This window comes from Natrix helvetica, assembly GCF_964273705.1.
Source record: "Natrix helvetica genome assembly, chromosome: 1".
Classification (NCBI taxonomy): Eukaryota; Metazoa; Chordata; class Lepidosauria; order Squamata; family Natricidae; genus Natrix; species Natrix helvetica.
The window spans coordinates 31,377,340-31,405,113 of record NC_138548.1 but is presented as its reverse complement, the minus strand read 5'-3'; the positions used below and the strand labels follow the sequence as shown (position 1 = coordinate 31,405,113).

General features: G+C 43.5%; 1 protein-coding gene across 1 annotated transcript; it reads right to left on the bottom strand.

Annotated features, from left to right (window-relative positions):
- Positions 1-295: 295 nt before the first annotated feature.
- On the bottom strand, positions 296-25,458 carry DACT1 (dishevelled binding antagonist of beta catenin 1). Its single transcript, XM_081935852.1, has 4 exons — positions 24,889-25,458; positions 9,102-9,234; positions 8,219-8,374; positions 296-7,001 (listed from the first exon to the last, which is right to left on the bottom strand). The coding sequence occupies exons 1-4, from the start codon at positions 25,267-25,269 to the stop codon at positions 5,164-5,166; spliced, it is 2,508 nt and encodes an 835-aa protein (XP_081791978.1). The 5' UTR covers positions 25,270-25,458; the 3' UTR covers positions 296-5,163.
- Positions 25,459-27,774: the final 2,316 nt, after the last annotated feature.

Below are 27,774 nucleotides of genomic sequence, written 5' to 3'. Positions count from 1 at the left end.
GGCGATTGGCAGATGGCTCCTGTTTCTCTGTGATGTGGACAAGAACATCTCAAAGTGAGTGCCAAGCTTTGACTACAAAAATTGGAAGTGGACAAATGTGGGTGATTTTTTTTTTAGTCACCAATCATGCAATTCCCAGAAGAATGTATGTTATTTTGTTTTTCAAAGGAAGTAATATTTCTCAATATAACGACAAAAAATAGCAAAATGTACTTCGGCCCTTAAAAGTCTAATTTTTTAAAAGGGGCCACAAATGTTGTCCATCTTAGCTACAATCAATGCACCACACATGACAAGGGATTAAAAAAAGGAAATGTTTATTACAGCATATCAATGCATTATATTAATTTATAAAGCAATAGGATTCATTATAGAGATATAAAATACCGTTGCTTAATGATGTATAATTATTGGACACAAGACAGAAAAACTGACACAACGGACACTCATGCTTTTAACATGCATATTTGTGTAAACTGTAAGGGAAAAAATATACAATGTACTTTCAAAGAGACTTTTTGGATTTTCCCCAAAGTCCAAAGAAAGACGTGTCAGACAATTGCCATTGTATTGTTCATTTAGAATACTGAATTCTGGTTATTGCACCTCAAAAATGGTATTAGTGAGCTGGAAATGATGCAGAAAAGGCCACCAAAATGATCCAGGGGTAGGAAGTGCTCCCATACAAAGAAAAGGTTTAATAGTTGGGATCTGTAGCTTCGGAAACTCGTATGAGAAAAGAGAGACATCTAAAATTAAACTGCTGGAATGTAGGATCTTCCCGAGAAACTGAAAAGTGGGAGATTCAGGGGGGGAAACCAGATGAAATGGGATTAGTTTAACCAGATGAAATGGGATTTAACCAGATAAAATGGGATTGGTTTTACAAAAGTGCTGGGTAAATCTCTCATGGACAAAGCTATCAGTCATGATGTCTATCTATCACCTCCAAGTCAGAGTAAACTGGCCTTTTAATTCCATTGCTGGCAAACATGGGAGAATCCTACTGCTGCCAGGCCTGCAGCCATCTTTTCTTTTGGATCTTTGGCCTGCCACATTTTCTATTATTCTACTATGCATTTTCTATTGTGGGAAAATGGGAGGGGGGATTGTAAGGAGTTACATATTATGTAGCCATAACAAAATTCTTTCTAGAAAACCAAGGTCATCCTTTGTCTCTGTACCTCTGTACCTGACCGGAATTGGATGGGTAGAACTGTCAGCATCGCAGTGGGATATTGGACCATGTGATAGACTTGTGGGTGTAGGGGCAAGATCTTGACCTTTCAACTAGGTGGGGAAAACTGGGAAGCTTTCAGATTCGGGTTTTCCCAGATGTGCCAATGTGGTTCTCTTAATAAATTGGAACTTTGAGCAATACTTTGCCTTGGATTCTGATTTACTTTTGGATGCTATTTGGAATGCTGACAATTGCTATTCTAGTAAGCTTTCCAGAATTATCAGGTGGGTTTCTGTGGGAAACCAGGATCCTAGAAAAGTTAACCCTTTAGTTCCGACCAGCAACATTCTTATATAACATTAGAAAGGAAATGGAATGGAACTGAGTAGGATATGCAGGCAAATTCCCCATCTTGACCTCAATGCATATATTCAAGAGAAGAAGATGTTATAGTTTTATCATCCAACCTCTTTGTCCCAGCTTGTTTTAAGATTTTTTTTTTCAAATTAAAAATAAACCAGAAACTGAAATCTTGCAAAACTAAACATCGACCTCTAGCATTGTCTTTATTTACTTTAACTCTTTATTCTTAAACAAAGATTCTTAAAGGAGGAAAAAGAATTAGCAAGATCTACAAGATTTTCAACAGTGAAATTATTGGGCTATATATTGCTATTCACTATCATTCCCACAGTTTAATTATAATAATTCATCAGGGCACCAAGCATCTAAAGGTTCAAGGTTCATATCTTCTGCAGAAATCTCAGTCCTAAAAGCACTTTTGTCTCAGCTGTCAGGTAGTTTGGTTTAGGACAAAGCAAACTATGGAAAAGTAGCCCTAAACTATGTCAAAGTGTACGCAGTGTGACTACCATTTTGAGACAACCCCAGAGCAAAATACAGTACACAGAGGTTTTGTCTTTCAAACAGATGATAAACTTGCATTATCTTAGTTTACACCCTTACAGCAGCTGGTCAGCTATTAAATCATCATTACCATTTCAATCACCTCTCCACTTGCAATACTTACTCTTATTTGAAGTATTGTTTTAAAATCCTCACTTATGTACAGAACTACAAAACAATACAAAATACTGAACACATTTCTTTGACATTTTAATATATCCAGCGATGGGAGTAGGAAAGCTTGACATACAAATAGCATCTGAGATATTTGGCAAGATTTGCATTTCCTCTAAAAAAAAGTCTCAATTTTAGAAGTTCAAGCACTTGAGCATGGCTGCAACTGGAATCAATGAACTCAAAATTCAGAAATGTTGCTAAACTTCCAAGTAGTTACCAATATTCTGATTCAGTGGTCCTTCAGAGTTGGCGTTTCATTTTGAACACTTTTTTCAGATTTAAATCTTGGTTGTGAACGCTAGAACTTATTCTTAAAATTAAAAATGTATAGGAAATGTTCTTATGATCACCAAGTAATTTCAAAGCAACCAGCAGATTCAATTGGGAATGGAAGACTGCAATCTGCCTGTCACTCTCTTTCCCATCAAGAATGCAAAATAAGGTGTACACAACAGTTCATTTAGTGACTGTTGGAAGTTACAATGGCACTGAAAAAAAGTGACTTGTGACTGTTTTTCACACTTTATGACCTTTGCAGTGTCCCCATGGTCACATGATCAAAATTCGGATGCTTGACAATTGGCTTGTATTTACAACGGCTGAAATTTCCCAGGGTTGTGTCATCAACTTGTGCGACCTTCTGACAAAATCAATGGGGAAGCCAGATTCACTTAACGACTGTTGCTAATTTGGCAACTTCAGTGATTCACTTAACAACTGAGGCAAGAAAAATCATAAAACGGGACCAAGCTCCCTTAACAAATGTCTCACTGATGGTCATAATTTTGGGCTCAATTGTGGTCAAAAGTCAATGACTACCTGTACACAATGTATTTCAAGGTCCCTCCTTAAAGATGCTTTTTCAAAGTGCTTGACCTTATACAAGATTAACAAAGCAGGCTTAAATGGCAGAAGGCAGATCTCCCCAACACATCTAAAACCTAAAGGATTTTGTAAATTTATGTCATTTGTTTCCCTCATCTCACTATTTGTGTTGCTGCCTCCTAATCCAATGTAGTATTCAATACTACTAAAACCTGTGCACGTTGGTAAGAGATGAATGCAGTAATTCAAGAGGTAGAGCAACTGCTCCAAATTCCCAACTTCTAAAGGATCTCAGAAAGTAACATGGGAAAAATTTGCCATAGAGCAGTGGGCTGGATGGATCATTTATCTAAATTCAAGGCAGCTTTAGGTGGCTATGGCTCAGTACTGAGGTTTCTCCTTTTGAAGGCAGTTCAATCCCTGCTTTTACATTTAAAAATCATCCAGGAGAAAATAATGGGGAAAACCTTTGCTCAAGACTCTGAAGGTGTAGTTTTAATTCAGAACAGACAATGCTGAACAACACGAACAACTAATCTAATCTGCGTAAAAGGAGGCGTCAAGCGAAATCTTGAAAATAGTCTCTCTTTTTTTGCTAAATATAAAATGCCTGTGGATGAGAGAGATAATCTGAAGCAGAGAGTTTCTGTGTTAATCAGTGATGCCGCATAAATCAACACAATGCTTACCGAGTTTGCTTATTTAAAAAATGTGGATCCTGCATTTCATTTAACCATCTTCACACTGATGTTTCTAACACTGTTTTTAAATCAACATTTGGTCTCTATGTCTGCATCTCAATCAGCTCAACAGTAAACTGGTGTCTTAATTCTTTGTTTAAAAACTAGCACGGTGGCTTTTGTTCTTACCACTTAAAAGGCACTAGTGTTGACTCAAAAATATGGAGGTTCAAGTGACATTAACTAAGCAGTCCATTAAGACTTAAATATCTGCCCTACAAAAAGCATACTAGAAAAATTATTTACAAGAAGCACCTTGTTTTGTTTACACAGGAAGATGTGTGATGGTCACATCTTCATAAGACCTTTTTGGCAGATTACCAAGAGCAGCAGCACCAGAGATCCCCAAAAGGTCTACTTAAGGCAGCCTTCCCTGATGGACTGAATTGCTGCCTTTCCTGGTGGCTGTGAGTTCTGGGAATTGCAGTCCCCACACTAAAGGTATCCGGTTAGTAAAGGTTGCCATAGATTCTTCTTTCTGTTCTCTGCTTATACCAGTCTTGTAATCAGCCACTTGCCTGATTGCTCAAGGCAAGTGAGAATGGGAAGGCTGCAAACTTAAAAGAGGTGAGTCTTTTCTTCTCCAAAGCAAGCCCTTGTCACGCTAAAAATGGTGCATCAGAAGGAGGAGATTAAATTTGCCCAACGTTATGTTATTATAAGGGATTATTTCAAAGTTTGTCAGAGGTAGACACCCGGGCTCAAACGGAGTCCCCCAACACATTTTATGTTGTCCCCGAGATCCCCCCCCCCCCGAATGAACTAAACAGACAATTTCATTCTATGTTATTGTTTGGAGGATTTTTAAAGTCAGCTAATCTCCACCTAATTTTGCCTCTTAAAATTCCCCCCAAAATCTTGAATTCCACACATACACCCCAAAAAACCAAGCTTCCCATGTTTGGCCCTGTCCCCCAAATTTTCCCATTCCTTCACCTTACATAACCTTAGAGTGGTTACCCAACCTCGGAAGCTGGAAAAGATTAGGAAACCTTGAAATGGCACAACATTATCACCTTGCAGGAGGTGCCCTGCCTTACTTGCTCGATCCCTCCTATAGTCCTCAGCCCCAAAAGTAGACATACACAAACATGTGCACTCCATCACCGAAAAGTTGCTTGCTCTGCTCTTCGAGGTGTTAAGGCAGGCAGTTCTAATGACAGCCGGTGAAGGGCCCTTTTGGAACCAGCGTAGCTGCCCAGCTCCCAAGTCCTGAAAAATTGTCCCCAAGACCCGTCAGAATCCTGACACTCACTTCCCTTACACATACTGTATAGATCTCGCCAAGAGGCAGGGATATTATCATTGCTGCTATCATTTGCTTTTCCTATGCGTTTAGACAGTAGTCATCAGTTTGAGAGAGCCGGACCGAAAGCGAAGGATTTTCTTCTTAAGGTTATGGGATGCTTTAATCTTAACAAAGGCCTTGGCTGCATTTTCATGGAGCTCCGAAGCAGCAGCCACTGCCTGGATGGGAAGTGTCTGAACAAACTGGGACCAAAGGAGGCCCCCGCTTTCCTCTGAGTCACTGGTGGTTGTGCTTTCACCAACAAACTCCACCCCACTTAAGCTGGACTCGCTGTCCCCAAAGCAGTTGGTGGTATAGTTGCTCCTTTCATCCTCGCTGGTGTCCACTACAGTGGAGTGGAAGAGGGATTCACATTCAGCCGAATATTCTGAGTCACTAGCAACGTAGGCATAGGGGCTAATATAAGGGTGTGGAATCTCAGAATAGACTCCTATAGCTTCTCTCCTGTTCCTCCTGGCCCGCCTAAGGGCATCTTCATAAGATACCTCTGTAGAGAGTTTCCAGCGCCGGTAATCCGCTCGCTTGTGCTTGGGCTTGGCAACTACTGGTTCTCTGCTATGTCCATGGGGCCTCAGCACAGACTTGAGTACGCCTGGCTGCCGACTCGGATGGTTGGCATCTGGCTGAATGTGGAGAGTTTTCTTCCCTCTCAAAGTGGTCTTTCTTGGCTTCTTGTTTGGATCCAATTCATCCAGGAAGTGACACTTTTTGCCCATGGGTTTGGCCTTCTCCCGTCCAACCTGAGGCCCATTTTCCAGCACTGTGACAAGATGAGATCTGTGCTTCACCATAGAACCTTTGAGAATTTTGACACTCCTGGTGCCTTTGTGAAGTCTGACTGTTTGTGGCTGAGCAGGAATGAACTGGGCATTCACGAGGAATCCCTCCTCCAGACTCTGGGATGATGACCCCTCACTCTTAAGTTCCACCAGTGGTCTGCTCTCCTGGCCTGATAAAACAGAGCAAGCCGACTGCATCCCACTACTACTTTTAAACGATAGCTTTTTGGGAAGCTGGACGGCTTTCTTTTCTTTCAAGGGTGTTATGTGCTGTTCTGGGCTTTCTTTAGGACAGATCAAATAGAATTGGCCACTTTCCTTGGGAGCATCACTCTTAGTCACAGGGGATCGCATCACTTCTTGAGTTTTGACATTCTTCGCTGAGGGCTTGCTTTGATCATTATCAGCATTCGGTGGGAAAACAGGAGGTGAGGGTATCTTTTTTAGCTCCGTATGCTCTACTTCCTTTGAATTCGGCTTCATGGGAGAAAAGGCACTGTTTTCTAGGGTGAGAATGGTTCCACTGGAATGTGAAAGTGGCTGGATGAGATTCTTAGTGTTAGTGGTATTGCTAGACGTGGCAGTAGCCATCTGCCGAAGACACAAGCTTCCATGTCTCAAAATCCCCTTGGCCAGGTCTGCATTCAGATTCGTTCTTGGTTTATTAGTCCTCACCGAAGGAGCCTTTTTTTGCACAAGGCTTAAAATATATCCATCCATCTTTCTGCTGGGCAAAGGACAGGATGGAGAACGAGAAGCGTGTGAAAGGCAAGAATCCACCGTTTTTTCGGAGTTGAGTTCTGGTCCAACATCAACAGCACTGTCACTGGTTCTCTCGCCTTCTTCTCGTGGGGGGGAACTGGTCACCGGTAGAAGAAACATGGGGCTCTGCACTGCAACAGCATGTAAAGGGCTGGGATAACGGTACACATCATTTCCGGTTTTAGACACCAGATCACACTGGTATTTTGGATGTACATCTGCAACGATGTCCAAAGAATCTGCCTGTGGCATTGATGGAGAGGCCATCCCTGCTTGCTCATTTTGCTGCACACCTTTGTTTTGCTCCAGCCAGCTTATGAAATCTGAAATTCAACAAAGTGGAGATGAAATAAGTAAGGAATAACATTTGGAGATGAATGTGGAACTGGTAACTTCCCATTGCAATTATCGTCATTTGGATTAATCATAGTACATGTGTGCAGTAGTTCGGGATACAGCTTTCTATAAAATTCAGATTAGCAATTCCTATATCAACATATTTATGAAGAGTTCCATACTGAGGATGAGCCCCTTAGCCCACAGATTGGAGACAGGTTGCAAATAAAAATACAGTACAAATGCACAGCTTTACTTGCATATTATTCTTATAATATTCAGGTCCTACCGGATTTCTTTATTTCGATTAAAAAAGGAAGGATATAAAAGTGGGGCTACAGACATGTCCCAGTTCTCTCTAGCCTCAGCTACCAACCTGTGGCTACAGACTATTTCTTTATCCCCTATCAGCTACACTTGGGGGGATGGGGGAAAGAGAATATGGAATCAGGGCTGAGTCATATTTTGTTTAATCATCAAGTAAACTATGATTGGCCCGCAGAAAATATTATTCACAAGCTATAGTGTGTCTGGTTTCATACAATAGTTCAAAATGTTGTTTAGTTTAGTGCAGGGGTGTCAAACTCAATCTTATTGAGGGCTGCACCAGGGTTGTGTTTGACCTTGGGAGGCCAGGGTGGGTGTGCTGAGGTGGGTGTGGCTCGGGTGGGGATGGCCAGCTCGATGTCACTCGTGTCGGGGTTGTCTGTGGTGGTCTGAGCACTCTGCCAGTGAAAATGGGCTCCCAAGCTCCATTTTTGGCTGTGACAGCCTCCTGCAACCCTCTGCGAGTGAAAACAGAGCTCGGGAGGGCCACCCGCAGCCCTCCCAAGCTCCGTTTTGATTGGCAGTGGTGCTGCAGACCAATTCTTCACTGTTTCCAGGGTGGCCCCATGGGCTAGATGTAAGCATCTTGAATTTGACACCTCTGGTTTAGTATACAAATATACTGTAGCAACTGATCAATTGGATCATTAGATCCAGTGCTTTTATCCAACAGCCATCATCTCAGTAGAAGCTCATGTAGTAAATGCTATTGTTTTCTATCTTTGCTGTCTATCCCAGTATCTATTGACCAGGAACAAATAGGGACAAGGCTGATCGGGACCCAGAATAGCCCCAATGGCTAACTTACTTACCCTGGTGTATGCTGCAAAGGAAAATAACCTCAAACATGCCTGGGTATTAGAAATTCTTGCTATACCTGCAGACTTGGGCCGTCCATCAGAGCCACTCAAGGATGCATCCAAAGAGCTGCAGAAGCAAGTACTGGAGTGACAACTGGATAAACATTCACTGAAAACAGAGTTGGACGAATTGGAGAGAGATCCAGAAGCCCCATCACTCAGCTCATAAAACCCTATTTAAAAAAACAAAAGAATCCATTAAAGCTGCTTGCCGTTAGTAGCGCGAGGAAGGAATAGGGATCTAGCATATTCCTCCTGAGCCTAAAACCCCATTCCATATAAAAGGAGAGTTTGTTTAAGAAAATGAGGTGGAATAGAGGGAATGTAGCAACTTGATAGATCTGAGTCTCGATCCCACATCTACCTCTTAATGAAACAATACACCTAGTAATCTCCTGTTTCTTTTGGTAAATAAATGTCAACCGCAACATCTGAAGAGTGGCTATCGGTGGCTTTTTCTTTGGCAGACCTACTGAAATATAGGACTGGAGATGCAATTGCTGTCAGATATAAAGACCAGTAAAAGTAAGAGGAGGCTTCATCTGATACAGCATAGACATCTTACAGTTTCCATATAAATAGCTGAACCTCCAACTATAACCGAACCTAAATTAAGAAGCTGTAGCTATAATTCATGTCATCTGAGCAAGCAGAATTTTGGCTGAAGCTTCTCAGCCTGTTCCTTATAGCATAACTGTTCCCTGTGGCATATAATTCCTTGCCTTTTTCATGCAAGATGGAAGGCATTTGACATTTTTATTTAATACTGGAGTTCTGTACTGGGCCGTACCTAGGGATGTCTTGATGCCTGGGCCCCCACAGAATGCTGGGTTGCTAAGCCCCCTTTTACAAGACCTAAAGTCTGCTGATCATCGTAGCTTAGCAATATAAAATGCTTACCTGAACTGGGACGGCTATCCGTGTCAAGGTGTTCATCTGTTGTCTTTTCAACATCCAGCCTCAAATCACTGATCTGCTTGTCCAGTTCTTGCAATTGGTTTAACAAGCCAGCATCTCTTCTTCTTAAGCAGTTCTGAAATAATAGCCGGAGTGAAAACCGATTTCAGTGTATGATAGGTTAAGGAAGAACGCATATATCGCAACAACATAAACCAGTCCATTGTTCCCAGATGCTGTTGAACAAATATTATTTCTACTGGTTTTTAGTATGGCTTTTTTTTTTTACTTCCTGTCCCAAAGGCAAAGTTTTTCCCCTCTATTCCACTTTGCTATTGCACGCAGAAACAACAAAGAAGAAAAGACTTAAGTCTGGAACGCTGCCAGACACAAAACCGGATCCATAGGTCTATTATGTAAGAGATACTTTTGGTTTCCATACATAGACCTAAGACTCTTTCTGTTATTAAGAAAGGGAGATTAGTCTTAGAGTAAGTAATATTGAATGGGATGCGGTGGCTCAGTGGCTAAGACGCTCAGCTTGTCGATCAGAAAGGTTGGCAGTTTGGCAGTTCGAATCCCAAGCAAGGGAGTGAGCTCCCATTACTTGTCCCAGCTTCTGCCAACCTAGCAGTTCGAAAGCGTGTAAAAATGCAAGTAGAAAAATAGGGACCACCTTTGGTGGGAAGGTAACAGTGTTCCATGCACCTTCGGTGTTTAGTCATGCCAGCCACACGACCACAGAGACGTCTTCGGACAGCGCTCTTTGGCTTTGAAACGGAGATGAGCACGGCCCCCTAGAGTCGGGAACAACTAGCACATATCTGCGAGGGAAACCTTTACCTTTTAAGTAATATTGAAGCATCTTCTCCAATTGTTACCAGAACTTTATTTCTGAGAACCAGTAACACTTATGTTTAGGCATCTATGACTATTTCATTCTCTTGTATCATCTTATCAAATGGCTGAATTCTCATCGACCCACACTCCCAAAATTAACATTCTGCCTTCAAGCAGCCCCACTCTAAAATGGCTTGGTTCTGCTTCTTTCTGAAGCTCACAAATTCCCTATATTTGTGTTCAGTCATTTATCCTTTCTTTAAGACCCCCAATCAATGAATAAGCAAACAAAGAAGCAAACAGGCAAAGAAACAACATGAGTTTCAAGCACGCTATGTGTGAACCCAGCCAGGGATTGGGTCATTTTCTGGAGCTCTTTTCTAGACTCTTCCTGCCATCAGAAACACTGTGACTGAACTCTGAGATGAAAGTCTTTGCACAGTGGCACCAGAGGTGGGTTCCTACTGGTTCGGACCGGTTTAGCCTGCCAAGCCCCCGAACTGGTTCTCCTACAGGGCCATCTTGATTTCTGGTTCTGCGCATGCGCAGAACAATCGTAATTGCACAAATGTAATTTTTTTTCTTTTTTAACGTTTTGCGCATGCACAGACCTATTTTTTTTGGGAAATGCATGCGCATGAGTGAAGTGAGCGTGCGAGTGCAAAATTTTTGTGCGCACTGAGCCAGCAGTAGAGCTGGGAGCAACCCACCCCTGAGTGGCACTCCAGCTTTGGAAACTAGAACAATTCCCCCAGTTGTGGCACTGGAGTCATGTAGGTGGCCAAATTAACTCTGTCTTGGTCAACCAAGCTCTTGATTAATGGAAACCATTTTAATTATGGGGGGGAAGGTTAATGCACACAATATTTATGCAATGATGCTTTATCTTTAGCCTATGGGTTAAGTTTTAGACTTAAGAAAGGTTATAATTGCAAATGTTTATTATAAATTGACGGAAGGGTGTATTTTTGCAATGGAAATGATAACCTTTAAAAATGAGGCAAGAAACTGAGTTTCATTCAAGGTAGCTAAACCCTGAACCCTTGTTGACCTTTTCCTGAACTTGCATAGAATTACAGGCTTACTGTTATAATACAGCTTTCCCGAGTCTGGCGCCCTCCAGATGTGCTGGGTTACAACTGGCAGAATTCCCAGCTCTTGCTCTTCTGCAAAATAAACAACCCAAGACAGGTATCTTGGCTGAATAGTTGAGGCTAGATATTACTCCTTGAATGGCAAATTAAGATTGTATATCCTTGTTAAGTGATGTCGTCATGATTAGAACGAGATCTATAAGGCTGAAGCCCAAGTGGTAATCCCCTTCTTCATCCTCAGTTAGAGGAAAGGATTGGTTGCTTGAAGCCATAAGAGCATTTAAGTAAAAGATATTCTTCATGCATGGTGTTAGAAAATGAGTTTAAAATAAGCTCATTAACTTCAGGTCAGAGCAATCAGTTTTCATGCTGAATCTTATAATTATGCCTTTCCCTCAATAACACTGTTGCACAACGCTCTTATTTTACGTACGGTATATACTCTGCACCTTCTAGCATTTCATTTCTCTGAAAAAGGATGGTTTTCAGAAAAAGAAAAATGGGGGATTCACTACCTTGTAGGGGTCCATCTGGCAGGCTAAATGTGTCAACCCTTCTGGTTCTTGGCAGGCTGTCATTCAAGGACAGCTTTGTGCAACACGAATCACTTAATGGTCCAAGGTCATTTGTGAATGTGGAAGCCCTTTTTGAAGTCCCACTTAAGGGGCAGATGCTCAAGGTTTTTGCAGGCTCTGATTGTCCTGTTACAACATACAGGTTTATGGAACAATTTTTGACCAGCTGGGGGGGGAGAAAATCCACCCATTTTTCATTTTTTTCTCCAAAGCCACTATGAAAAAGCTTGGAAGCAGAGAATAGGATCTTTGGTACATAATCCAATGGAACACGTTCATCCATTGCCGTGCAATGCAAAAGGAGAAGCGAACCAATTTGGTGTAGTGGTTAAGGTGCTGGCCTAGAAACCAGGACACCGTGAGTTCAAGTCCCACCTAAGGCAGAAAAGCTGGCTAGGTGACTGAGCCACTGTCACTCTTTCTCAGGCCATCCGCTTAAGAACGTTGTTGTTTGGAAAATAGGAGGAGGAAGGATTAATCCAGCCTGGCTGGGGAATTCTGGGAGTTGAAGTCCACAAGTCTTAAAGTTCTCAAGTTTGGACACCCCTGGATTAATAGGTATATTCACCACTTGAATTACGTACAAAATAATAAAGGCAGGATAAAAATCTAACAAATGAGTAAAGTAAAAAACTTTTCCTATTGAAAGAAGTCCTTATTGGCCATAGGACTTCTTCCTCCATTCAGTGGAGTGTAATTTTTTTCTCCATTTGCCTGAAGAAGAGAGAAAATATTTCCCTGTGTTACCCAAACCCCATTCACAAAGGTTTCTGTTATCTCTCTCTCCTCTCACCCTTTTGGCAGGATAAGGAGAGTTACAAAGCAAGTATATTTGGTGATTATTTACACCTTTAAGGGTAACCATGTTATAGCAGTATATATACATATGCATACAAAATATGTGGCTAGTCACAAATAAAGGGCAACTCTAGCAGTGCACACCGCCATTAAATTCCCCATGTCAATTCAAATCTATTTTCCAGTCTACTTTTTCCCTGATTAGTTGAATGCCCCCAGAGTATCTGCAAGGAGGGTGTGGCTGTGGGTGTGGGTGACAAAACTTCAGATGATGGCAAGGACCATGCATTCAAATTTTAACCCAAAGCACTACCCTCTTGACCTTTTAACCAACCTTTATCACCAAACTGTACACCAAGACAATTAAATTGCAAGTTCATTCATACAACATGCTATGATGCATGACCATGGGTTCGTTTTTTCGTAGCTTAGGGAGTTATGCAAACTGAACCCATTTGATTAATTTATGATTTGGTGTATTTTGAGAATCCAGAAAATGAGTAAATTCAGTAAGAAGATAAAAAGCACTGTGTATGCATAGCATATCTTAACATCCTTAAAAGCAACAACAGAAAGCCACAAATACTATGAGCCTCTATAACCCCCAACAGCTCTAGATCCCATTCTGACAAACTGACATGGATAGAGGACACATGTGTCATAAGCTTGGCCTTGTCAGTGCCAGTCCAGTTCTAAATCTGTATGTCGAAATACTCAACATTTCTGATCACAAAAGCAGAGTAAAGAACAAGTAAAGCCTTCTTCTAGTCAAGTTCAACTAAATTTGCATCAGAGGCAGGAGTGGGTTCCTGCCAGTTCTAACCTCTTCTATAGAAGAGGTTCCACAAATCTACAGTGCCGTTTAGAACCGGTTCCAGCTGCCTCCCCCCGCCCGTCCGCATATCATCAAGACGAAGAGCGAGAAGAGGAATTCTGGGAGTTGAAGTCCACAAGTCTTAAAGCTATCAAGTTTGAACACCCCTAGGGTATTTTTTCTAAAGGATTAGGGGTGCAAGGGTCTTGTAACTTGACAGTTTTAAGACTTGCGTGCTTCAAATGCCAGATTTTCTGAGCCAACATTTTGGTTGCTAAGCAAGAGCGTTGTTAAGTGAGTTTCACCACATTTTACAAGTTGACCACGCCCACCCAATCACATGACTGCCAAGCCACTCCCACCCGGTCACATGGCTGCCAAGCCACTCCCACCCAGTCACATGGCTGCCAAGCCACTCCCACCCGGTCATATGGCCTGCAAGCCACTCAACAGAAGAGGTTCTAAAAAAATTAGAAATCCACCACTGATCAGAGGTGGTATTCAGCAGGTTCTGACCAGTTCAGGAGATCCAGTAGTGGAAGTTTTGAGTAGTTCATAGAACCGGTAAATACCACCTCTGACTGGACCCATCCCCATCTATTCTCTGCCTCCCGAGTCCCAGTTGATAGGGATGAAATGGGGATTTTGCGGTAACCTTTCCTTGGAGTGGGGTGGGAGTGAAGATTTTACAGTGTCCTTCCCCTACCACGCCCACTAAGGCACACCCACCAAGCCAAAACCGGTAGTAAAAAAAATTGAATCCCACCACTGGTTTGCATGTTGTTTTCTCAGAGGCTGTGTGGAAATGGATTGGCACTGTCTTTTTCTGGGGTGTTCACTGTCCCTGATTTTCTGGTTTATTCTATAGTTCTAGCAAGGATTTGAGGCCTCTGTTCAAGGACTAACCATGTGTATCTCAGCTCACCTTTCTGAGATTAACCAACATCCCCCTCAGTACAAAATGATAACTGCTAATAAAACCTTTACCTCACTTTATTCATTCTTTTAGAAGCATCCCAAAATGGGGCTGCTTCCGTGTATCTTGAGCAAGATTTGCTCATCATTATGCAATCCATCTTTTTTTAAATGTTAAATGTTACACTGCAGCAATTTTAAATTAAAATGGATACCTATTGTTTAATGAGCACAACATGGGAAATTGCAGAGCTGGGGGAGGGTAGCTTCTACCGCATCTGAGTTTTAATCTCTTCTATTGCAATCCGGAATTACACAGGGAAAAGACTAATCTGGGATCGCTAGAAGAGACACTATTTCCTGTCCCCAGGCAATCTCATCCTAGGTCCAATGTGATTCTCCCAACCCATCAATAGTTGCTGGCTGAGACTGAAAGGCTCCTTCTTCTAAACTTCTAAAGGTAGACAGAGATCCGTATCAGAAGAGGAGCATGGGGATGAGGGGAGCCTTCTTTGTCTCACAGCCAGCCAAGGGATACAACCAATTTCTCTCATTTGCAACTTGCAACACAAGCTACTGGTGCTGAAAACACACAACTCTCACGTGCTCCAAAGCAGCCCTGAGCTGAATGATGGGACAATGAACAGGATGTTGGAGAATATGAGGCTTTGAAAAGCGCTCCATGGAAGGATGGGCTCAGGATTTTATGCAAGAGATGATTCTTCTTTTAAGGGTTCAGGAACAGAGTTCAGCTTGAAATGCTGTATATAAAACCCTTGGGAAAACGGAAATCCAGCCTCAACTCTTTGTACAGTCTTTTGTTCAATCTTTCTTGGCAGGACTCTTCCTCAGTTTGCTCACATGGTCTTCTGAACTCTGCTTGACTCTGCTCTATGGCTGCTTCACTAGATTTACGGATATTTCATCATCTTCATGGCCTGTTTGCCTTGGGAGACCCTTCTGGGTGTATATACCAGTACCGTACCGGGAGTAGCAGGGAGATGCGGCCACCATACCGGTACGGTGGCCCGTTTGGCCCACCCGCCTGCCTGCATTCTATGCGTGTTTAATACCACAACCGGCCCATTGCGCATGCGCGCACAGCGTGTGATGCCCACACGACGTCCAGCGGGCAGCTGGATGTCGCAGGGCGGTGGTGTGTGCATGCGCGTGTGCCCATCTGGAATGTCCGGCCATGTGCCCAGCGTACCGGCTGCGCCGGGGTCCAGAACCCACCACTGGTATATACACATCCAATGAAATAGCTAACGGTTTTATTTACCCACAAAACATCCTTTACCTCATCAGGCCCCGATCATAGAAGGAGACAAGATTGTTTATCCCTGCTATATTAAACCTGGATTGGACTAAGGCATCCTTGCCTTCTTTGCTCTGCTGCAAACGTCTCTTGAATTCCCAAATCTTAGTTTGACAGGTTGCACATTTTCATTTCCACCTCTTTGGACTCAAGGCCTGGAATGCAAAAATTGTCTAGAAACAAGCTGTTTTCCCCCCCACCCCAGCCATATGCATACTAAGGCTGTCCCATGCATCCATCGAACTTTGCCTCACCTGATGCTGCAAGTAACAATGGAATGGCAACAGCAACAAAAAGTTGCTCACACGTCTTTAAAATCAGCAAATACCTCAACAAATTCAAAGCAGCCCTTGGTTATTCTTCATTTTCCCATGAGCTGAAGGCTGCACTCTGTTATGTGATGAGTTGGGGGGAACAAAATATGAATTCTATAAAACAAAATTAAGCAAATGCAAACAGCTGAAAAGGAGGGGTTTTTTTAGCACTGCAAACCTGAAAGTGTTGCATCTTTGTTAACATTGCTATCTTGCAATGTTATCTGGAATTCATCCGATGCTTGAAAACCAATTAAGTGATTAGGATTTGCCCATCCAACAATAGATTGAATCCTCCCTCCTCCCCATTTCTTCAGGCAACAGGAATGGAGGGAGGGGATACCAAGCTGGGTTCATGAAGTGGTGAATCTTTTGGAAGGATGGCAACCTGCTATCAGCCTTGAAGGAATCGGGGGTCTGACCTCTTTTGAAGAAGCCATATCTCAGCCCAGCTGTAAAGGACAACCACCACACTTAATTCTACGGAATGACTGTTCATTCAGGAACACCAGGTGCAGATATAACCCCAGCAGTTGTTGCAAACAGAGTTGCTCTCCCATAGAAGGAGCAGTTTCATAATTGGGAATTCTTGGGTCCTTGATTCCTGCTGGGAAAGTAGGCAGAAGCTGCAACTGGGGATCTTCAGCCAGTTGTGGCTATTGCAGTCCTATATGGCCCATGAAGCCTTGGCCATGCCTAACCCACCATGCAATTAGCTTATTGTAACATGCTGTAGATAGAGCTATCTTTCATATCAATCCAAGAACAATTGTTACAAAGCACAGTGAGTAGGAAGCTAGTAGGAGCAAACCATTATTTTAGGATAGAAAAACAGAGTTTGAAGGGACGTTGGAGGTCTTCTAGTCTATCCCCCTGCCTAGGCAGGAAACCCTACATCACTTGAGACAAATGGTTATCCAACATCTTCTTAAAAACTTCCAGTGTTGTAGCATTCAAAAACTTCTGGAGGCAAGTTGCTCCACTGATGAATTGTTCTAACTGTCAGGAAATTTCTACAGACACTGCTACCATGTCTCCCCTATCTTTGTTGCTCTTCTCTGCATTCTTTCTAGATTCTCTACATCTTTTTCACATTGTGGCGACCAAAACTGGATGCAGTATTCCAAGTGTGGCCTTACACCAAGGCATTATAAAGTTATATTAACACTTCACGTGATCTTGATTCTATCCCTCTGTTTATGCAGCGTAGAACTGTGTGGGCTTTATCGGCAGCTGCTGCACACTGCTGGCTCATAGTTAAATGGTTGCCCACTAGGACAACTTTGATATAACAGTTATTTTCTGATTGCCTGATTGCTTCATTGGCTACCAATAGATCTCACAGTCCAATTCAAGATGCTGTTGTTGTTGTTTTTAACTTATAAAGCTCTTTATAGGTTGGCTCCAAGACATGGGCCATCTCCTCCAGTGGGAATCCACCTGGCTTACACATGTGTGCATAGAGATACATAAGATCCCATCCCTACATCAGCTCAGGGAATGTGGGAGTAAAGACAATCCTTCTCCATAATAATTCTCTGCCTCTACAGTTATGTCTTGCACCCTCCCTGATGATACGCCACAAGGCAATTTAGATCATATTTGTAATTGGGCATTTGATAAATGACTGCTATATTTTTGTTTTGTTTTTTTAATATGGATGGGTTTGCCTATTTTTGCTTTTTGCTTAGTATTGTAAACTGCCAAAGTGAATGAGTGAAGCAGTATATAACATTGTTGAATAAATAAATACATTTGGACAACAAACTGAACCACTGAATTTTTGCAGCAACAGCGGCAGAGACTTATAAGGAGCAACCATGAAGAGGAACATGAGGGTTACTGGTTGTTCACAAGTTTCTCTCCGTTCTGGAAAATATAATTGCTTTATATAATTAATGGCAGCAGAATGGCTGGCATCCCAGCCCACACACTTTGGAGACAAATTAAATCTTGCTGGAATCTGCACTCAGTGACAACTGAAGCCAAGCCTGGCATCAATATAACTGCGCAATCTACATTTCACATCTATTTCGGGGTATACTTAAAACAGCTTCGATGTATATCCAAAAATTCTTGTGGCACAGTCTTTGAAATTTATATTCCCAAATATGCAGCAAGTTGATAGATGGTGATCTTACATGGTGTTACTGGAATTTAAAGCCTTCAAGCCTTCAAGAATGCAATCCTTGTCTATTGCCACATAACTATTTTCCATCAGTGGAATTAGAAGTAGAAAGTACCCTGGTTTAGGAGGATGTGGGTATCAGCAGCTGGACCAAAAGGAAAAAGCCATATAAGCCCATTCTACTTTGTTAAGAAGCTATATTAATAGAATCTTAGAAGCCTGAAAATACACTTCTTCCACCATGTTTTTAACAGCCCAAGAAACTAGGTGAGAGTCCTTTCTGAGCCTCTTGCCCTGCTCGACGTTCAGCTGCGTATTATGCTGTCTCTTATCTATTTCCCAGAGAGCATCTCCTTACCCTACCTCTTCAACCAAGGCCTTTCCCATATATTTCCCAAAGTCTGTTTCAGATTTAATGTCTGCACCTGGGATGACTGTAAACTACTTCATGCCATCTAAAATTCCTCAACTGACATATTTCACTATTAGTGTTAAAGCACCTCAATACTATTTTTGGCAAATAAGATAAACCTCATGATTTATATGGGATGCGGTAGCTCAGTGGCTAAGACGCTGAGCTTGTCAATCAGAAAGGTCAGCAGTTCGGCGGTTCGAATCCCTAGTGCCGCATAACGGAGTGAACTCCCATTACTTGTCCCAGCTTTTGCCAACCTAGCTATTTGAAAGCATGTAAAATGCAAGTAGAAAAATAAGAACTACTCTTGGTGGGAAGGTAACAGCATTCCGTGTGCCTTCGGTGCCCAGTCATGCCAGGCACATGACCATGGAGACATCTTTAGACAGTGCTGATTCTTCGGCTTTGAAATGGAGATGAGCACCGCCCCCTAGAGTCGGGAACGACTAGCACATATATGCGAGGGGACCCTTTACCTTTACCATGATTTCTCCTTTAGTGGCAAGGATAGTTAATTCCACTTATGCTCAACTGTCCCTCATTTCCATTCCAATATTCACTATTTGTTTCAAGAAACTGGTCTGTAAATTTATTTGGGCAGAATTGATTTACTTAAAGTAGAACTTTACAACAATGTTTTCATTTCAAAACATTGCTTGAAGCAGATGTTTTACTGAAGCTAAGTCATGTCAGCTTTGATCAGTCCTGGGACTGGAAATAATCTAGAAACACCATATACGATGTTTCCAGTTCCCTGATGGAGGAAAATCAGAGTAGAAATATGCTAATTAAACAAAATCACATTAGCTTCCCCCATCTAATGTCCTCAAATATGTTGGAATATAACTCCCATAACCTAGCTGACTGGAAACTGTGGGAGTTGCAATCTGATAGCTCTTGAGAATTTAGGAGTCTGAAAAGAAAGTAGTTTCAAGTGATGCCATCTGTGAATCTGTTGGCCTCGATATCTGTGCAAGTATCTTGACACACAACTCTTTTTCTTTCTTTTCTTCTGCACTGTTTCAAATTGAATTCAGGGCTAGGATCAAATCTTGAAGAATGACAACAAATTGCCTTAACAAATTGGGAACGCTGGGAGTAGTTGCCGCTTATTTTATTCATTTATTTGTTGATTTTAGAGACTCTGGATGGCTTAGCACCCAATGGTAACAAAACAATAAAGCAGGGGTGTCAAATTCCAGGCTTACGGGGGAGTTAGATCTGGTCCATGGGGCCGGGCGAAACAGTGACCGCCTTGCAGTGCCTCTGCCAGAAAAAACGGAGCTTGGGAGGGCTGCGTGAGTGCTCGGGCCACCACAAGCACCCCCAACACAAGTGACATTGACCTGGCCACACCCACTCTGGCCACGCCCACCCAGCCCAAGGTCAAACACAACCCTGATGTGGCCCTCAATGAAAATGCATGTGACACCTCTGCAATAAAGCAACCCCCCCACGCACACACACATTATTGCCTGGAAAAGATCTTCCAATGAAGATACATAGCAAACTTCATGGCAACCTAGATGTCTCTGAAGAGGCAGGGATGGCAGTTGAGACTTGGAATGAGGTTAAAAAATACACGTTAAGATGGGACAAAGTGCAATTGTCGTTGTTGGGGGAAAGATGAAGCCAAGAACTCCTGTATTTCTGATTTGGAATGTCAGCCTTGATGATAACGACTGATCTTTATATTACACAGATTGAAACTTTAGAAAGAGTGCAGAGAAGGGCAACAAAGATGATTAGAAATTGGAGGTTAAAACATATGAAGAACGCTTGCAGGAATTGGCGTACATCTAGTTTAATTAAAAGAAGGACTAGAGCGACATGATAGCAATGTTCCAAAAGCTGAGGGACTGCCACAAAGAAGAAGGGGCCAACCTATTCTCCAAAGCCCCTTAAGGCAGAACAAGAAGTAATGGAGGGAAACTAATCAAGGAGAGAACTAACCTAGAAATAAGGAGAACTTTCCTGACAGTTAGAACAATTAATCAGTGGAATGGCTTCCCTTCAGAATATGTGGGTGCTCCATCTCTGGAGGTTTTCAAGGAGAAACTGGACAACCATTTGTTTGGAATGATATAGGGACTCCCGCTTGAATTAGAAGACCTCCAAGGTCCCTCCCAACTCTATTATTTTGTTATACTGATGCAGTCTCATTAAGAACTAAAGTCTAAAGCTATTTTACAGGGTTCCGTGCGCCTTCGGCGTTTAGTCATGCCAGCCACATGACCACGGAGACATCTTCAAACAACACTGACTCTTCAGCTTTGAAATGGAGATGAGCACCGTCCCCTAAAGTCGGGAACGACTAGGACGTATGTGCGAGGGGAACCTTTACCTTTACCGTACTATTGAATTGCTATTGAGTTACAAAGCTTTCACACGATAAACCCAATACAACCAATACAAAATCAGAAAGATCAAAATAAAACTAAGCTAAATAATACACAATACCAACAAACTAATTAGTTAAGTAATAAAATCTGGTTTCAGTCTCCAGGCATGTTCTCAATCAGGCCTCAGCATTGGTTGAAATAAATGTTATTTAAGATACTTAGGGGCCAAACTGTGTAGGAACTTCTGGGTCAAAACTAGCAACTGAATTGTATCTGGCCAGAACTCAGTTACAGTTAATTCAGTAAACAATTATTAAAGTAAGACAGGGCTTGGCAGCAAACTAGATTGCATAGTAGAGATTTTCCTAAAGTCTTTTGTTATGGCTGCCTTTTTGATAGATGACTACTCAAACTTTGAATGAAAATTTGTGAAAAGGGAATTTGCTATTTTTCTGAGCAAATCTGTTCCTCTGCTGAACAACTACAACTATTATGTTTTTGTAATTTTGCTTGGAAGCACTAATTGGTTTCCTATCTTCTGTGCAGTAGTTTTGTTTCATTCGTATACTAACAGATTTCCAAATAATCAGATTTCCTGGCTTAATATACTCAGCTCCTGAAAAAAAGCCCTTCTCCTAGGTACCCCTCACCTTTGGTGACTTCTTCTGGACATTTTCCAGTTTGCTACACTGTCCTTGAAGTAGAGGCTCCATAAGAGTTTATAATATTGCAGATGAGAATTGATAGTAACCATGTGCTTTCATTAACTGTAATCACTTTTTTCATTATTTAATATTAATTACATTGCTATTAAATCAAATCCCACATTCAGTTCCTGGAGTAGGTCTTCAACATGCTATCTAGAGACTAAATATGGACCATGGAATGAAAAAGAGCTTTTGCATTCCTTAAAACAAAGAAACAACTTGCATTATAGCTGGATTCACTTCAGTTTTTAATTAAGCAACATGTTTGCCACTGATACTGTCATTTACAAATCATAGTCTCTGACTTGCAATATTGAATCAGCTATGGTCCAGCTTTATATGCAAATCCCACAGCTATTGGTCTCAAAGCAAGAAGAGGGGGGAAGAATTATCTTCCTATTTCCAAGCCAATACCCTCTTACTATAACAAATTACTTCCCTGTTTTGATCTCTTTCCTGAGGATATTAATAGGTGAGAATGGCTGGAACGATTAACATGCAAATGATCTTTTTGTATTCCCCCTCCTGGCTCAGACAGTAAAACATAAGTTGAATCACATTCATGCCTGCTCTCTTTGACACACAAATCAAGCCTCATCTGGTTTCTGAATTCTAATTCCATTCCTTGGATACCAACTGGTAACGGTTGTAAGAAAAGATGGAATATTTCTGAAGTCCCCAATGCCCCAAGAACAGATCTGCGACTTTTGTATGGGAAGGGAAAAGCTATGGAGTTAACTGGCACCAAATCCACCAAAATCCTAAAGCGTAAAATTAGGCTCTTCTTATCTCTAAAAAGGACTGGTATGCAAATGATGATGTCTGTAGGATTGCAAATTGGTAATTGTGCTTGAGGGGATAAAATTTCTTTCACATTGAGCTTGATTTCTATGGTGACACCATGGACACATCCAGGGTCTCCTTGATAAGAAGACTCAAGGGAATTGCCACTGGGAGAGATATGAGGACCAAAAAAAAGACAAGGGTGAATATTGAAGTCTGAATTTCATAAATCATACACTTTGGGGCTTGTGTCAAGCTTCCACGTTCTGTCTTTTCTCCTTTTCACTGAAGTTTCTTGGAAGTGTTACATTTTGCATATTCTCTCAACCCTTAATATCAGGTTCAAAGTCAGCTTTGTATCGTCTGCAACATGTCCTCTATTTTCTGGTTTTTGCTTCACTCACTGACTCTGCAGACAAGAATTTTGCTGGCACACAAATCACAAGCACAACCACTTTTTATTGGCTGCTTAAGCAGCAGCCCCAAGACTGTCGTTCTAACAATCCTTCCTTTTGATTTTGACTAAATTAACAGCCTTCCTGAAAAGCGACAAAGTCCAAACCTCTATTAAAATGATGGAGAGCAACATCTCCAGATTCACTGCTGGTGGTCATCCAGCAGGGATCTTCATGCTCCAAAAGGTTCACTTCCTCTCTAGAAAACTGCATTCACATCTTCCGGTCAGCACAAATAACCATGCGCATTCGTGAAGTTCAAAGCACAGAAGAGTTTATTATTGCTACTTCTGTACAAGAAACTAGTCAACTAACAGTGCAAGATAAGGATCAATGGAACTCATAGGGAGCTGGACTTGGGTCTCTTGTGGCACCACAACGGCTCCAACTGATGACATGTTTAACCCCGCCTTCCAGCTCAGCCTGTTCTTTTCCTACAGGTCCATTCTAGGGACTGGGAAATGGGATGAGATTCCAGTTGAGCAAAGCAGCACTCAGTTATAATCCCTCCCCCCCCCCCAAGCTCTTTGCAATCTCTGTGTTAAATATGCTGCAGAGAGCACTCTCTATTGACTTTTGGCACCTCACCTATTCATTCCTATAGGATTTTTGCAGCAATAGTGTTTCAGGGGGGGGGCAGCCTCCATTATCTCCAGTGACTAAATTCAAGCACATTTGCACCCCTTTTGCAGAGTAGCAATGAAACTCAGCTGATGGCTGGATTCATTTAAGTCCTTTCCTCCCGCTGCACTACAGTATTAATGCAAGCATCCCACATATGCTCCCGCAGCACTGACAGGAACTCAATAAGATAAATGCTTTCTTCCCAGTCCAGCCCCAGCTTTTGTCGACTGCCAACATCAACAACATTAACAGCATCTGCAGGAGGTGAATTGATTCCCTTCAGCAGCCAATCTAATATGCAACTTGATGCCCAACCAGGCTCCTGCAAGGCTCCTCCTAAACCTTTACACATGCACACGCCCGCATCTGTAAGCCGAATGGGAAAACGGAGCTAGCTGCAGCACCAAAGCCTAAGCGTGCTGGATTTATGGGAAGGGCAAGGAGGTTATTCCCGCCGGTCCCATTCCGTGCAGTGGGATGACAAAAAGCCCCTCATTTGGAGCTGCAGTAATTAATCACCATGTACTACAGGTATGGCAGCTATTGTTAGCCAAAAGAAGGATGGGCCAAGGGCAGGCACTGATGCAGAAGACTGGAAGGCGGAGGCCAGCTGTCCTGCTCCAAAGAGACCATCGTTAAGAGTAATGAAAGACAGAATCTAGTTCTCCTTAATACTACGTACACCCAGCCCTGGAACTGTGATGTTTTAGGAACACAGAGAAATAACCCTTCAATATACTGCTTAAAAGTTCCCAGCTTTTCCCTTCTGGGCTCCCATCGAAATATACAAGAGGCGGCTCCCATATTTCCAAGGGTGGAGGCTTCAGGGGTCCCTCTCTGACCTCTTAATGCTCCATTGGAGCATTGGAGACCCTCCCTCCCCACACAGCCTGCCTGCCACAGACTTTGAGTCTTAAGGGGACCCTGGAGGTACCTTCAGCACCTCATGCAGAAGGTTGGCCTCTGCCTCACCATTCCTCCCATCTGACACCCCGGCATCCTCATTTCTGCACAGGTCCTTCTTCAAGGAAAGGGGGAATGAGAAAGCCGTGCTTCCAGGGCTCATCATCATAGGAGGGCTCTTCCCCCAGCAGCCCTCTTGCTTCGCCAAGCCCCCAAACTCAAAACTGTGCGGTATGAAGGGGCAGGGAGGAAGATCCACTGTCGGAGTATCTTTACCTTAGGAGGGTCCTGGCAGATCTTAAAGCCTCCGCCTCCACCCACGCAATGGGAGTGACCCTCATTTTTCAAAGCCTCTTCTTCCTACCGACCCTGCCATGTTGCTCATCTGCACGGTAAAACCACCTGGCGCAACTAAAAAAGAAACCTTTTCCCCCTGAGAGAAATGGGAAATTCCTTGAAGAAGAAGAAGCCGAATTTCCATGCAGACGGTGTAATTGATTCCCTCCTGAATGCATCCTACATAGGCACTTTGTACACGCTCAGAGACACGTGTTCCAAGCAGTATGGAATTGGGTTAAAAAATAAAATAAAACCCAGAGCCGGGTTCCCGCCCTCCCACCACCATCACCACCACCACCACCACCACCGTCCTTCCGCAGCTGATGAGGTCCAGGAGCCGCCACAGCCTCCCCGCCTCCCCCGTTTGGTCTGGCTGCGCCCCTGCATCGCGCCCACCGCCTTGGCTGGCTGGCTGGTCCGGCTCACCAGCTGCCTCCGCAGAAGCAGGATGTTCTCCTCCAGGAACTTCTCTTCTAAGCTACGCGGCGGGATCCCGGCTCCTGCGGGGGCTCTGGTCGTTTCCCCGGAGCAGATCCCGGCCAGAGAAGCCGAGGGCGCGGCGACCAGTAACCGCTTGACGCGCAGCTCCTGGCGCTGGCGCAGGAATTCCAATTCGGCCAGCCCGGCGAGTGTGGCCTCCAGCCGCTCCCGGGTGCGCAGCCGTTCTGCCTCCGTCGCCTCGCTCCTGGCGCCGTCCCTTGCCCAGCGCGGATCGGGCTCTTTACCCGCCGCAGCCGCAGCCACCTGGCCCTGCTGCTGCTGCTGCTGCTCCGGCTGCTGCTTCCCTGGCTCCGGACTCGCCTTCATGCCCGAGTCCCGCTCAGCGCAGGCCGAATCCTGCACGGAGGGCACTGCAGGGGCACCGAACCGCCGATCCTCAGTTGCGCGCCGCGGACGGCAAGCCCAGCCGCTCTGGAACCGTGCGGCGTTTGCAGCCTACTGGCCGCAGCATCCCCGCTGCCCCGCCCGCGACGTCTCTGTCCCTGCTGCTCCCGCTTCCCCTCCGCCACCGCCGTCGCCGCCTGGCTCTCTATCCCTCGGCGCCCTTCTTCCAATCCCCCTATCCCCTCCCCGGCTCCTCCCCTCTTTCTCTCTCTGTCTCTCTCTCTCTCTTCTCTCTCTCTCTCTCTCTCTCTCTTGGCTGTTCTGCATTTCCTCGCCCCCTCCGTCTTCTCCGCCTCTCAGACCAGCCGGCCCAGAGGCGGCCCGAGGAGCGGCTCTCCTTAGGATCGCGCGCATCTATTCGCCGGCTTCAAATGACCGTTTGGCCGCCTCGCGTTTCTGTCCTCGATGGATTTTCCCTTTAGATGGTGGGATTGCACCTCAGATATTTCAGAAACACAAATTCGTCCTTTCAAAAAAGGGTTAGTGATAATCAGAATCCCAATTCCTAGTTAGTCTCATCTGTTTCTGTATGAAAGCAAGCTTTCTTTTTCTTTCTTTCTTTCTTTCTTTCTTTCTTTCTTTCTTTCTTTCTTTCTTTCTTTCTTTCTTTTTCTTTGTTTCTTTCCTTATTTCCTTCCTTCCTTCCTTCCTTCTTTCTTTCTTTCTGCCTGCTTTTCTGCCTTTCTGCATTTAATTCATCTTTTATACATTTTCCCCACATGCATTGCCTTATTTATTCCGAATGTCTTCTATCTGTATGTTTCTTTTTATTTCTCACTCACTCGAGGGATTTTTAAAATATCCTTTTTAGGGTTTTTTAAACATTGACTTTGCTGGATTGTATATGCCATTATGCAGTTGAGGAGTGTGATGATTAATTCAGATCAATGCCACAATGTTCAACACAATAGAGAACACTCCCTTGTTATCTGATAAGGGGGGGGGGAATAGAAGGCCAGGAGAGAAGGAAACCTGATTGTCAAGAGTCTTTATCATCTCTGATTTTATGGAAGTCCAAGCATCTAATATCTTTTGGATCAGTTTGGTCATTTGATAGGGAGCACACTGGGAGCCACAAATGGAAAAGAAGGCAGTAGCAGCTTTTACAATACAATACAATAGTAGAGTTGGAAGGGACCTTGGAGGTCTTCTAGTCCAACCCCCTGCCTAGGCAGGAAACCCTATACCACATCAGACAAATGGTTATCCAACATCTTCTTAAAGACTTCCAGTGTTGGGGCATTCACAACTTCTGGAGGCAAGCTGTTCCACTGATTAATTGTTCTAACTGTCAGGAAATTTCTCCTTAGTTCTAAGTTGCTTCTCTCCTTGATTAGTTTCCACCCATTACTTCTTGTTCTACCCTCAGGTGCCTTGGAGAATAGCTTGACTCCCTCTTCTTTGTGGCAACCCCTGAGATATTGGAACACAGCTATCATGTCTCCCCTAGTCCTTCTTTCTCTTAAGCTAGACATACCCAGTTCCTGCAACCGTTCTTCATATGTTTTAGTCTCCAGTCCCCTAATCATCTTTGTTGCTCTTCTCTCCACTCCTTCTAGAGTCTCCACATCTTTTTTACATCGTGGCAACCAGAACTGAATTTTGAACTATTAGTAAGTGGTAAAAAGCTAAGCAAGGTCAACTAGGGTTAGTATTGTGATGGGAGATCAGCCAGGAGTGGGGAAGGGAGAAACAATGACACAGCATTTCCTTATCTACATGTCTCGATCCATCAAAGTCACAAGGAATGACATCAAGACAACCTGATTTTGTTGTTGTTATTGTTACTACAGAAGACTTTGACAGACGAACCGAGCATTCAGAACGTGGCGGGTCTCCTTCATTGATAGCACGGAGTTCACATGGAGGTTAAACAGCCATCTTTCAAGGGTGTTTTAATTTGGATTTCAATGTTAAACAAAGATGAGGATTTATAGTCTATAACTGTGATGGCGAACCTATGGCATGTGTGCCACAGGTGTCAGGCAGAGCCCTCTCTGCGGGCATGTCAGCCATCGCCCCAGCTCAGCTCCACTGTGCACGCGCATGCGCCTCCCACTGGCCAGCTCTTTTTTGGGTCTCTGCAGTGCATGTGCTGAGAGCTTGGGTGGATGCGTGAGACATGCACGCATGCATGGGGGGGGTGAGCACACGGGGTTGCCGCACCCCCCATGGCCAGTTTTTTGTCCCAGGAGGCTGCAGGGAGTCCTACTAGGCCCAAAATGGGGCACCAGGGGTCGCAAGCGCATGTGCTGGGCGCACGGGGGTTTGTGTGTGCATGTGCAGTGGGGAGAGGCGCAGGGAATGTCGTACATGCAATGTATTATGGGTGCAAGTCAGTGGTGGGTTCCGGATCCCGTTCCAACTGGTATGGACATGCATTGTAGCTGCAAACAACGCTTCCGCAAGCCTCTGCAACGCTCCAGC